At 33.4% G+C, this 13,822-nt stretch overlaps 1 protein-coding gene across 1 annotated transcript in view; it reads left to right on the top strand.

The window, feature by feature from the left end:
* LOC123695317 (phospholipid-transporting ATPase ABCA1-like) overlaps window positions 1–13,822 on the top strand; it is a 43,136-nt gene that overhangs the window by 12,533 nt on the left and 16,781 nt on the right. The window contains exons 7-16 of the mRNA XM_045641131.1: window positions 1,059–1,200; window positions 1,973–2,152; window positions 6,489–6,701; window positions 7,133–7,236; window positions 11,512–11,644; window positions 12,190–12,419; window positions 12,615–12,780; window positions 13,111–13,344; window positions 13,480–13,621; window positions 13,700–13,806. Of these exons, the coding sequence (XP_045497087.1) occupies window positions 1,059–1,200; window positions 1,973–2,152; window positions 6,489–6,701; window positions 7,133–7,236; window positions 11,512–11,644; window positions 12,190–12,419; window positions 12,615–12,780; window positions 13,111–13,344; window positions 13,480–13,621; window positions 13,700–13,806 (1,651 nt within the window). The remainder of the gene's footprint in view (window positions 1–1,058; window positions 1,201–1,972; window positions 2,153–6,488; window positions 6,702–7,132; window positions 7,237–11,511; window positions 11,645–12,189; window positions 12,420–12,614; window positions 12,781–13,110; window positions 13,345–13,479; window positions 13,622–13,699; window positions 13,807–13,822) is intronic.

Genomic DNA, 13,822 nt, shown 5'->3' with positions numbered 1-13,822 from the left:
CTGTGTGTATCGTTTGGTTTACCCGAATAAAAAGTAAAAACCTCATATAAAAATCTACCTGCATGACACATAATATAACATTATTATGTCGAATTCATAATAAAATGAAAAGGAAATATGTATGTATTATGGAAAGGATTTAATAATACCTATGTTCTATGTCTGACGTTACTACCTAAAAAAATTCCCAGAATTGTATTTGGACCCGGTTGGTTCCGCGAATTGAGGTCTTATGAGATGAGAATATCATTATAATCTACTAGCTTTCCGTCCGCGGCTTCGCCCGCATTTTGAAAGAAAAACCCGCATAGTTCCCGTTCCCGTGGGATTTCCGGGATGAAATCTATCCTATGTTTTAATCCAAGTTACCCTCTATATGTGTGCAAAATTTCATTGTAATCGGTTCATTAGTATTTGCGTGAAAGAGACACACACACACACACATCCTCACAAACTTTCTCATTTATAATATTAGTAGGATTAGTAGGATATTGTTAATTCCAAAGTATGTTTGCATGTACAATGAACTATGCTTAAATACAGATTTTTAACTAGAATTTAAAGAGTTTAAGGGCGGCCGTACACGGACCGCTTCAAGCAGTTGAGACCGACTTCTTGAAGCCGCGACCGCACTGTGAACTATAGACATTAATTATGTATTCATCGCCGTACGACGCTACGGCTCCCGCCTCCCCTGAAAATAAATGACTTGACTAGTCAAAAAAATCATCAGTTCGAGCGGTTGGTAGAGACAGCTCGAGCAGTCAATAACCGACGGCTCGAAAAGTTGTCGCCGACCGCTCGAGCTGTCTGTGTACGTCACTCAGCTGCCCGTGTACGGCCGCTCTTAGGGCGGCCATACACTGATCGCTTGAAGCTGTTGAGACCGACGGCTTGAAGCCGCAACCGTGCGGTAAACTATAGACATTCATTCACTGCCGTACACGCACCGCTCGAGCAGTCCGTCTACGCCGCTTATCCGTTAACTGCTCGAGCAGTCCGGGTACGGCCGGGCTTAATTCCAATGTTTAGTTTAATTCACCTGTTGTTTGTTTTAGATACCATTCAATGCAACTGCGGACGGAGAGAAATACTCAGTCTTCACATACACACCATGGACAGTTCTATTGTTCTTTATGCTTCTATTTATTATGGCGTCGTTGGCCTTTTCTTTCATGGTGAGCGTCTTCTTTACAAGAGGTAAGTACAAGTTTTCTTTAGTGCTATATTTGCTATCATAAATAATATAGTTATTTTAAGCTATTGCATAGCTTCTATCGCGGGCCTTGAGGACTAAATCGAGAAATTCCGTAACGAAAAACCTCACGCTCCCCACTCCGACGGGCGGAGGTGTGGCTTGAGGGCATGCTATGCAATAGCTTTACCTCGGCAGTCCCCGAGTGCCACACGTCTTTTTTTTTTTCGACTCGATAGTGTAAATGACCACCTGTTATATTTTATCTGTGATATAAATTATTTAATAGAAAAAAAAATTACCTACGTAGAATGTAAAATTGTAGACAGTAATTTCAGATAGAACTTATAAAAAGATAACAATAAATAGATTCATTACAAAGATTAAAATTACCTGTAATGTTTATAATATATGCCGAATGATAAAAACAGAAATTCCGATAAACATTGATAAATCTTAACCTTGCCCTTGTCACTACTGTTACACTTTGATAGTAATCTTACACGATCTTGAAATGTGGATAATATGCACAATGAAAAAGCTTTTATTTTCAAACAGCCTTACAGTACATTTACTATACACCTATGTTTATAACTTGACTTCACAATTCACATATTATAAAATAATAGCTGTTAATAAATAAAAAAAAAACTGGTAGCGTAAAAAATTCTCTTAACATGATGAAGGTAATATTCTGTTTTATGATTTTACAAAAACTTTAATTTGAATAAATTAACACTCCATAATAAAAGGCTTACTTGTTTTTGTTATTTACAGCGAATACCGCGGCGTCGTTTATGGGTCTGATGTGGTTTTCAACGTATTCCGCCTACTTTTTAACTCAAATGCTTTACGAAGATGTCGCCTTACATACAAAATTTCTTCTTAGTCTTATATCTAATGCTGCCATGGGATTCGTATTACAAATGCTCATTGTATGCGAAGGAACGAATCAAGGTAAATACATTATATTAGCCATTTTGAACATAAAACATGCATAATAAATTTCGGTTTTATTTAATTAAGTTTGGCAATCACGTATTTGTCTGTTTTTTTTTTTCGTCTGTATTTATTTATGAGTAATGGTATTGTTGCATTAGCAATTATTATTCTGCCACTTTTTTTCTCAGACACAGAAACTTGGCGTCTAAATGATCAGAGTTGAATGTCTCGTAATGCTGGCCATACACCATACTTCCTATCGTCCATTCGGCATGATGCTACCGATTGGATCAGTTAGAACTGACCATGTGTGGGAGTGGATTGGCATTATTTGGCATGATAGTTATACTTGACGGAACAATCGAATTTCGATTCTTTTGGCTTGATCATGGCGATTGGATTATGTCGTTTGGACCGTGTATGGCGGTATGCGATCGTCACTTCAGTCTGGTCAAGATTTTTCGTCCAAGCTGAAGCGTAGGCGCTTCGCTCGCTTGGTCGATAAATATGAAAGTATATGGATGTTTAGATGTCAACGGTTACGGATTTGGATAAGATTTGTTTGAGAGATAGATGAAGTACCAGATTAATTAACACATTGGGTACTTCTCATTAAATAGGTATTTATATATAACAACAATTTTCCCGGCATATAATCCTTTTTTTGTTTCATTTTTACGAATATACGCCCAAAACGGCTAAAACATCGTCGTCTGTCACCGGTGACGCCATGGCTTCAACTGAACGTTGCTGCCGATTGGACAATTCAAACGTTGTGTGTGTGGTCTCTATGGACAAACTGCAGATTGGATCAAGCTGCAGCGTCATGCCGATTGGACAATAGAAAGTATGGTGTATGGCCAGCATAATACATAAAACCCCGCACTCTGTAATTTGAGCGTGTTTATGAATTCATGATTCATTTACGCAACGTCTACGTAATCACGTTATTCGGGATTCCTGTTACAATTGCATTCAGAATATCTTATCATCCCGTTTGTTTCATCTCGCGAAGAGTAAAAAAATTGCAAGTAATTTGGCAAAATTTAAACGGTTATTTTCAAGACTGTCTAGCCAACTACATAATATTTATTATAATGTATTTAATATAATATATACTTTACTAGCTGCTCCGCGCGGTTTCTCCCTCGTGGCTCCACTCCTGTTGGTCGTAGCGTGATGATACATAGTCTATAACCTTCCTCGATAAATGAGCTATCTAACAGCGAAAGAATTTTTCAAATCGGACCGAGATTAGCGCGTTCAAACAAACAAACAAACTCTTCAGCTTTATGATATTAGTTATATAGTTTAGATTAAACTCAAACTCACACTCAAATTCCTAATTATTATATTATATTCCAATACGAAGTCGTTAATTGTAAATGTACAAGGTTTTATTGCTATAATATATCAGCATTCAACACCGTTGGTGCCAGGGCCGTCTTAGACTTATGTGAGAAAAATTGTCTCCAAAAATCTCCTCCAGGGGGGCCCCCAGACGATGGGGGACCCTGGGCACTGGCCCCCTGTGCCCCTATGGTAAAGACGGCAATGGTTGGTGCTCCTCCTCTTGAACCTCTAAACTTGTATAAAAGAGTAAAGACAATGTTGCAACGAATGTACGCGGCAACACGTTCCAAATTATATATGATTGTCCCGAGTTAAGATTTATTAGTGAGTTACCATGAAGTTGTTTATACGTCACACGTGTCCTTGATATTGATAAATGTTATATGATAGATTAAACATAATTTTTGGTGATGTCTATGATATAAGACTTCCAAAAGTAATTGATATTTAGAATATCATTTATAATTTGCGGAAGCGATCACAATAATTAACAGTTTTGGAAATATAAATACTACAAAGCTATTTAGGTAGAATTTTTTTTATTAAATTCATCTTTAATAATTCTACTATTGCTTTTATGTATCGAATGTACATAGAAAAAAAAATGTATTTTACTGATAATACATAATATTATAATTATATGTACGAGTATGCGGAAGATAGCATTTGCAATTTTTTGTTAAATTATCTTTTTGTCTGAAAAGCAATTGTACAGTTGACAACAAAAGTCTAATAGAATATAACTATAGAAACATATTATTATACAGAGTTCAACTCAACTCAAACATTCATTTATTCAATTAGACTACCATTTAGTAGCACTTTCGAATCGTCATTACATAATTATTTTTAACATTTACCACCGATTCGGAAAGCAGTGATCTATGGAGAAGAACCGGCAAGAAACTCCATAGTTGCTCTTTTAAAATCATGTCGATATTACATAATATTATGTAACTTATATTTAAATACATAATATATCATAATATACCAAAGAACTGTGTAGTTGTAGGTATATCTATCGTATAAAGATAAAAAGTATCTATTTACGACAATAAATAGATTTAATTTTGTCGTAGTTTGTGAAATCACATCAAAACATTAAAATGGCAATTCGCTGATAGTTTTTTTAATCGATACCAAAAATTATTAATAAAAATACGAGGAATATAACTGTTGTTCATGTTGGATGGTATGTAAACAAGCTCAAAAACCTCGCAGGCTATTGGGTCACATAATCATAATTAAGTAATACCATACACTCGGCCTTGTTACGTTGACCTTTAAATATAATAATCCATAGAACTTGTACGCTGAGAATATACACAAATCTAATCACGATGATACTGAATAATTGATCGAAAAGAGATCTCCACGTTTAGATAATCATTTGCATTGCATCCCCCGTTTGGGTAGCGAAATCATATATTTTTTTTTTTTTTTTTAATTATAAGTCCGATGTTTTCATAGGCGAGAACCATTGAAAAGAAGTACAAGTACCTATAAAAATCATTACTGAATACATAATTACTTAAAATTAAAGACTAAATACAGGAATATATTTTATATAGATGTAGTATTTATTCAATCTTCGATTAATCCTTTTATTTTTTATGATTATTTATTATAATAACTAACAATTATTATTGTGTAATTGAATAGTCAGAACGAATCCATACCATGCTGAGTAATTCCACGAATCTAATAACACAGTAGACCTTTGGTGCGTGCGTACTCAACGCACTCGCGTGTTTGTAGAGCATTGTTTATAAATAGATTATTATGAAAGTTGATTTTCAATTCTAAATTACATTTTGAAAAGTTTTATAAACCTTCATTGTTTCAACTGTCCACAGAGACTCATGTCGAAAAGCAGACTCAGTAATTTAGTGTTTACTTTATAATGTTATTGAACCGGTAAAATGAGGTCATTCCCGGCATCGTCACTTTTGTGATTGTTTAATTTTTAACTAAATTTATGTTGATGAAACTTTCAACATAATGAAAATATGTACCTACCTAGCACATAATAATATGCAGTAGAGTACCTGGGTTCTGACTTGATTTTTTTTTTTGGTACCCTTATTAAAACAGATGATAGTCCTCGATATTTTTCCTCGTTCTAAGCTAGATATCAACTTCGTCACCTATTCCTCGTTACAATTCAAGGAATAATATTAAGTGGGTAAGATGTACCCGCATAATATTATTCTTTGAATTGGAAATGAAATGGAATTTTAGGTTCTCGTTGCACGGGCATTCTGAGCAAGATATCTTACCATAAATGAATTAAAACATCATTTGTCTGGTCTGTGTATATTTGAGATAGTCGTTAATTATTTCGATCTCTATTTGTATCCGTGTTTTATATACGTGTATTGACCAGGAAAACCCCATGCATTCACTCCGATTTACGCTAGTTATTAATCGGACGAACCCCAACACAGGACCTACCCCTACTTAAAGCTCCCCACAGCGAACACTTAACATTATTATTCCATTTATCAGATCTAAGTTTACTGTTTCTATACGTACACATTTGAATTTCATACATACATACATACACATTAATTGTTGGTAAGAACTACTTGAAACAACCCAACGAACCTATTGAAAGCTAATAGTAGAACTCATCGTCAAAACACTGCTATAAACCGCATAGCAATGTAGATTAATCGACACAAAAAATTGAAAAGGGCTAGTTATGATCATATTGTTAATATAAAAAGTAATGTAAAATCGTAAGAAGTATATAACGAAATTTAACGAATGTTTACCCAATTAGTAAAATATATTTATCAAGATTGAAAATTTCTAGCGGAGCTATTGTTTTGAAATTGTTTCAAAATCACTAATAAGGTGACATGTCTTTTAATGTACCAGCAGAGTACTTACACAAAAAATAAGTGTATTGCGTACACAGCGATTTGCATAACTGAAAGAGTAGTTAATTGCGTAATTGCATATAAAATGCTCTAAAATGTAATCTTTATTTCAGGTCTACAATGGGATGAATTATTTTCGCCAGTATCGTATCACGATGATTTCCACCCAGGTCACGTAGTGATTATGCTTATTTTGGACACTATAATTTACATGTCAATCGCTATGTACGTAGAAAAAATACGGCCCGGCACATACGGCGTTCCGTTGCCGTGGTACTTCCCATTCACGAAGAGTTTCTGGTTACCAAATAAAACGAGAGTCGCTGGTGAGTGTTGCGCATTATAATATTTCTATATCAAATCATTTGATTGACGTAGTTTTAATCGAAACTATATGACCTGATTCCCAATAAGTTATTGAAATTTAGCCTGCTGATAACATGATACATTATCTGTATTTGTTAGAAGGATGCTTTGTAGAGTAGGTTCCTAATGCCTATGATTGCAGCCTATGAAACAGCATTAATTATTTTACAACTAATTCACTGACGCCCTTGGTTTCATTTGTGTCAAAACATTATGATTAATGTGGGTTAATTTTTTATTGAGATGATTGTTATACTTTAATTAAAGCATGATTTTTCTATCTTACTAGAGATGACTTCATACTAATTACTATGTATTTACATATTCATATTTTATTATTCATATTTCCTTAGTTATATCTATTACATTAGAAAAACTATTTTATCTACAGCGGTAACGTTAAATGACGGTGTTGATCAAGAGTACAAAAATGCATTATTAAAAGTCGTTCACGACGAGGAGCCGAAAGGAGTTCCAATGGGTATCAATATTGAGGTAATTTTTGTAATACTTTTCCTATAATAAAACAATTAATTGGAAGATAAAAATTGTAGTATAAATTTATGAAAATTCATCATTTTTAGATAAATAAAGGTGACTCTGAAAATTTAATTTAATTGAAAATTTGCGTTTTGTATGAACTGTGAAATGAAGATATATTAAAATATTTGAACAAAACACGTGCGAATACCTTGAGAAATAAACTTAAATTCTTTTCATGTTTTCATATAGGTCAGTGCTCTCTTAAACTGGTTTAGTCGCATAAAGAATCAGCCTTATCGTAATATTGTAATGATTCACACCCAATGTGCATATTTCATAGTGTATTTTGTGCATAAAAAGGATCATTTCAGCTAGATAGGATTGCAGAAGTTCATATTTGTTAATCAGGTCTAATTTCTATGAGTATTTAAATAAAAAAATACTACATAGTATAAAACAAAGTCGCTTACTCTGTCCCTATGTCCCTTTGTATGATTTGATCTTTAAAACTTTTTTTAATAGATAGTGATTCAAGAGGAAGGTTTTAGTATATAATTCATTAGGTTTTAGACAAAGCGGGCGAAGCCGCGGGCGGTATAGATATATTAAGAAGAGCTGGAACGTCAACACATTTACACATTGCACATGTTAGGCCGGGAGATACTGACACAAAATTTCGGGTCATTTGTAACAGGATGGCGGTCTAGAAGGGTCTTAGTACGCAATGACAAAAAGAAAAATGATGGTCAGAACGCTGGTACCGGCGGACTACATCTTTTTTATGGGCTATCGGTAAATTCTAAAATTTTTGTGTTACAAATCGTTTGACTTTCGCTATTTATACGACGAGTTCGACTAACGCCCACGCGACTAGACCGCCGGTACCAGCGTTCTGACCATCATTTTTCTCTTAGTCATTGCGTAATAAGACCTCTGTAGAACCGCCATTCTGTTACAAATGACCCGAAATTTTGTGTCAGTATCTCCCGGCCTATGTATGTGTCATATTTTGCAATTGTTTATAAATACAGGGTGATGTAATTGGTGTAGTACGAATATCTAAAAATCTATGAAGAATTTTGTGATACAGTAAATGGAAGAATTATAGACTATTTTACAGTATTTAATAAAATCATTTAATTTTTTGTTCATTTTCATTAGAAATGTCAATTTTTCTCACCAAGGTGGAAATTTGGATGATAAGGATCTTGTTAGAAAAATATAAATTTTGACTAAAATCGGCATTTTTTTTTTTCAAAAATCAAATTACTAATTAATAATCAGAGTTATCACATTATTAAAAAAAATAAGCCATACTATACACAATTTTTACTTGATGCAATCCTCAAAGATCATGGACATAGTGTATTGCGCCTTCCACCATACCATCCAGAACTCAACCCAATAGAGTTACTATGGGGCATAATTAAAGGGAAAGTAGCATCACAAAATGTGAACTTTAACTTGAAAACTGTGGAAGAATTATTTAGAAAGGAAGCAAATGCCATATTAGTCTGGATATGTTTAGTGACGTTTGGAGAAAGACGCGAGAACATGAGGAAAAATATATTCAATTAGAACCAAAAGTAGATAATTACACTGACTCATTTACTGACGGCGAGTTCTTCGAGCGATGAAAGTTTCAGTGAAGTAGAAGATTACGATTAGGTATGATTAAATAGATTCTTCTTCTTCTCTATAGATACTGCTCTCTGAATTGGTGGTAAATGTTAAAACTGTTAAACTGCTAAGACGATTCAAAAGTGCTTCTAGAAGAAGTCTAATTGTATAAATGTTTGAGTTTGAGTTTAAAACCAATAGTGTGAAAATTATACAATAAACATGTAACACATATTTGTTAGCGCGTATTGGTAGGTATTACGTACTTACTACAAATATAATATTTCTTAGATATCTTTACTCGACTAAAGTCAGGACAAGACTGCTCCGCAACTGCAGAAGACGTCCGTTATTTAAATCATTATCAAAACAACCATCCGTGTGTTGGGAGTGAGCGCACGTGTTATTTGTATTGTTTTTATGACCTGAAATTTAATTATTATTTGATAATTGAATGATTATTAATACTTTTATCCAGTTGATTATTATTAGAATAAATAATTAACTTCATCAATTGATTTACTTTTAAAGTATAATTTTACAGGTAAATTATGAGAGCTTTCATAATTATATTTGCATAATATATTTATCTACAACGCACCCATTTTACAATTCAAGTCTAAAATGAAACTAGAGTCGCATTTATTTTTGAACATACTGTAAGTGAAATTGCATAAGTGTGAGTACTGTGAACATGCCAGCTTTCCTTAATTGACCGATAAGCTAGTTTCCGATAAATAAGTGTAATTAGATATGTATTAGATACTATGAAAAGCGAATGTGTAGGTGTAGATAAAGGTTTCCTTACTAATCACCGTGTTACCGAACACGATGATAAAAATATAACATCTCACTTAAAAATAATCCCAGACATTACGTGTATAATATACACGGTTATATATTTATATCATTTTTGAAACCTTATGAAAGAAATTCTTACGTATTTAGGGGATATTCTTTATTTATGTATCTAATACAAATATTATTTACATTTTGGTCTTATTTTTTAATGTAAGTTTAGAAAATATTTCATTGTATTTTCATAAAAATTATTGCACAATGCATACGCTCTAGCTCTGCTCTGCTCTTATTTTATTTCGTAACTAGCTTCCGCCCGCGACTCCGTCCGCGCGGATGTCGGTCTTCGCGTGGATGGTTACTTATTTCTCCATTTTGAGTACCTCTGTCAATAACATCTTATAAATATCTATTGGACCCAATTCCCAAATACGGCTAGGCCTATAATAATACGCAACGTGTGTTCGCGGTTCTACGGAACAACGTCTATGGATAAAACTGAAAAATTAAGATTAATTTTTTTCTACGTATTTTTCCAGGATAAAAAGTATCCTATTTTACGCCCAGGATAATAAGGTATAATTATACCAAGTTTCATCGAAATCGAACCGCTAGTTTTCACGTGATGCCTTCACATACAGACAGACAGACAGACAGACAGACAGACAGACAGACAGACAGACAGACAGACAGACAGACAGACAGACAGACAGACAGACAGACAGACAGACAAAAATTTTTTTAATCACATATTTGGGTTTGGTATCGATCCAGTAACACCCCCTGCTATTTATTTTTTCAATATTTTCAATGTACAGAATTGACCCTTCTACAGATTTATTATATGTATAGATATAATATACGATTTCATTACACTTTCTCATTCTGTTCAGTGGTATTGAGGCTGCTTTCCATTTTTGAAATTGATGAATTTCTTTTATTTTGCAGTATTTCATAATTATTTTATTACAGTATTTTTTATTTATGATACAAATGTAAAAATCTTCATTTTTGAGAACTATTAAGTCTTAAGTACTTACAATATATATATGAATACAGTAATAAAACAATTTATGCGTCTCAAATATTTAACTCCCTACTCCATGGGATACTGAGACAAGCTTGATCAGAGACATTCATGTGCAGAAAAAAACTAATGAGAGCGCCACCCGATCATTAATCTTTGTGCCAACTGCCAATGCACTTATATATTATTACTAGCCGCTCCACGCGGTTTCATCCCCGTGGCTCCTCTCCTGTTGGTCGTAGCGTGATATACATATAGCCTTCCTCGATAAATGAGCTATCTAACACCGAAATAATTTTTCAAATCGGACCAGTAGTTCTCGAGAATAGCGCGTTCAAACAAACAAACAAACTCTTCAGCTTTATAATAATAGTATAGAGTACTCCTGTTTTAGCTCTTGTCAATTGTCATATCCGGCAAAATAACCTGCAAGTGATATGTGTGATAAAATGTCCTTTTATAGAAAGTTGTTAAATTGATATTTCATCTAAAATGGTTAAAAAAATGCACATTAATTTAACTTCACATTGCCTTAGGTATATTTACATTTATTAAAGGTAACGCGAAGATAAAAAGTGCCCAGTTCAATTTAATAAATTTCTCAAATATGAATCGGAATTTAATCACTCAAGTAGCACAGATTGTGCCCAATAAAATAAATTGTTGCACGTGTCTACGAGTTCGATTATTATCTACGACCTGTCTACTACACAATGGCATACATGCATAATACATATATATGAATGCCATTAAAGAAGAATTCAGTAGCAATAAAGAGAATGAAACGAAAGCATTTAAAGTATCTTGAAGTGATTGCGATCATTAATGTTATTTTTTTCCAGAATCTCACTAAAGTATACAAAGGTCGTAAAAAAGCAGTAGACAATTTAAATCTTAGGATGTATGAAAATGAAATAACAGTATTACTAGGTCATAACGGAGCTGGGAAAACCACAACTATATCAATGTTAACAGGTAATACTTATTGAATTTTAATTAACTCAATTATGTGTAGGTACATACTCGATATCCAAAGGTTATAACACTTATACTGTAAATAAATATTTTTACTATAAATTTCATTTTTCATTTCTATACATGAATAAAAAAATAAATATATATTATTCACGATTATCATTTTAAACTTATTAATATGGTCAGTTAATGATGAACACTTTGACGTCCGTTTAGTCATGTAGGTATGTAATGTTTACGAGTACGTATATTCTGATTCATGAGACACTTTTATGGCTAGTTTCACAACTTCTGCAGGTTCTGTTTAGTTTATCAATCCTTAAAAATATCAAATAATATTTGAAATTGTTCATCAAAAGTTTTAATAGGCTTATCAGGATAATATTAGCAAGCGTTGAAATCAACCTTTAATGTTTTATAATTTTGTTTATTAACTATTTTTCCCTTCTCGAAAGTTTTTTTCACATTAATACGTGAACAAAGTAAGTTCCAAAAGTAGTTGTGTTGAATTCACAGCCAAGTAAATAAAGTGTAAAATATTCTAGGTATGGTCCCACCGACATCAGGATCTGCTACAATAAACGGGTATAACATAGTCACTGAAACAGAATCAGCCCGAAAGTCCCTGGGCCTTTGCCCCCAACACAACGTCTTGTTCCCAGACCTAACCGTCGCGGAACATATTATATTCTACTCTAGGTTAAAAGGCGTCCATAAGTCGAAGATTAATGATGAGGTCGAACATTTTGTCAAATTACTGGAGCTGCAAGAAAAGGTCTGTTAGATGATGAGTTATTAATGCTCTTATTCGTTTATTCATTTTTTTTAGTAATTTAACAATTTATATTCTTTTTCAAATCACGTGCTTTCTATTATTTTGATGATCAAAATTTATTTTTGCATTAACCTAAGAAATTTCCTTCATACCTACAGATATTGTTGGCTCAAGTAATTTTTGAATTTTTTATAGCGAGATGTACAATCAATGCACTTATCGGGAGGTCAAAAACGACGATTGTCCGTCGGTGCAGCAATGTGCGGTTCATCCAGAGTAGTTCTATTGGACGAACCCACTTCAGGCCTGGATCCAGCTGCTAGACGATCTCTATGGGATCTATTGCAAAAGGAGAAGAAAGGTAATAAACAAAAAAGTTACTGCCAGATAATATTTCCTATCAATGACACATTTTTGCTGGAGTTAAAGGGTATGTTGAACGTATTGGTAATCGTCATAGTTTAAAAAGGATGTCCAATAAAAAGTGCATACTTTCAACTCAAGTCGATATATCACCTAAAAACTTCCAACATGTTTTTTAAAATGCGTTGACTAATTTAAAGACTTTTAGGCAATAGATCAACATTTGGATTGCATTAAATGTCGATAAATCTCTTAAAGTTGGCGCTGTAATCGTTTTTTCTAAATATTCCAAACAAACACGCACATTAATTTACAATTACCTTACTAGGTCGAACTATGATCCTTACAACGCATTTCATGGACGAAGCAGATATTCTCGGAGACCGTATAGCGATCATGTCTGGGGGTAAACTTCAATGTGTAGGCACGCCGTATTTCCTGAAGAAACATTATGGAATCGGATATAAACTAACTATAGTCAAGGAGGATACTTGTAATGTTGAAGAGGTCACGAAATTCTTTAAGACCTATGTACCTGATGTAAGAGAGAATACAAATATAGGTTTGTACTTACGTTGATAAAATTTATTTTCCAGAATAGTATTTGTGGAACCTAAATTATTTTTTCTTGTATGTTCATTTTATAAATCTGTTTACTCAAAATTAATCGTATCCTATAAAATAATAAATTGTGCAGGATCTGAATTAACATACATATTACCAAATGAACACGTCAGTAAATTTCCTAATATGTTGAAGAAATTCGAAGAGGAAAAAGCTGCGTTGAAAGTGTCAAGCTATGGACTTTCGGTTACTAGCCTCGAGGAAGTGTTTATGAAGTGAGTGCACTTTTAAATATTGTTTATTTTGTTTTATATGTCAAAGAAAATATTTTAAAAGATGTGTTTTTTTTAAAGAGCTGGAGCTGAGGACCATGACGAATTACCAGTTCAGAAAAATAATTATACAAACAACCACAATAATGTCGCTGTTATACCTGTTGAGAATCATCGTAATCACTTCGGTACTTTCATTTATAT

Source organism: Colias croceus, chromosome 11 (genome assembly GCF_905220415.1).
Source record: "Colias croceus chromosome 11, ilColCroc2.1".
Lineage (NCBI taxonomy): Eukaryota > Metazoa > Arthropoda > Insecta > Lepidoptera > Pieridae > Colias > Colias croceus.
Note: the sequence above shows the minus strand (reverse complement) of the source record. Positions and strands in the feature narration are given on the sequence as shown.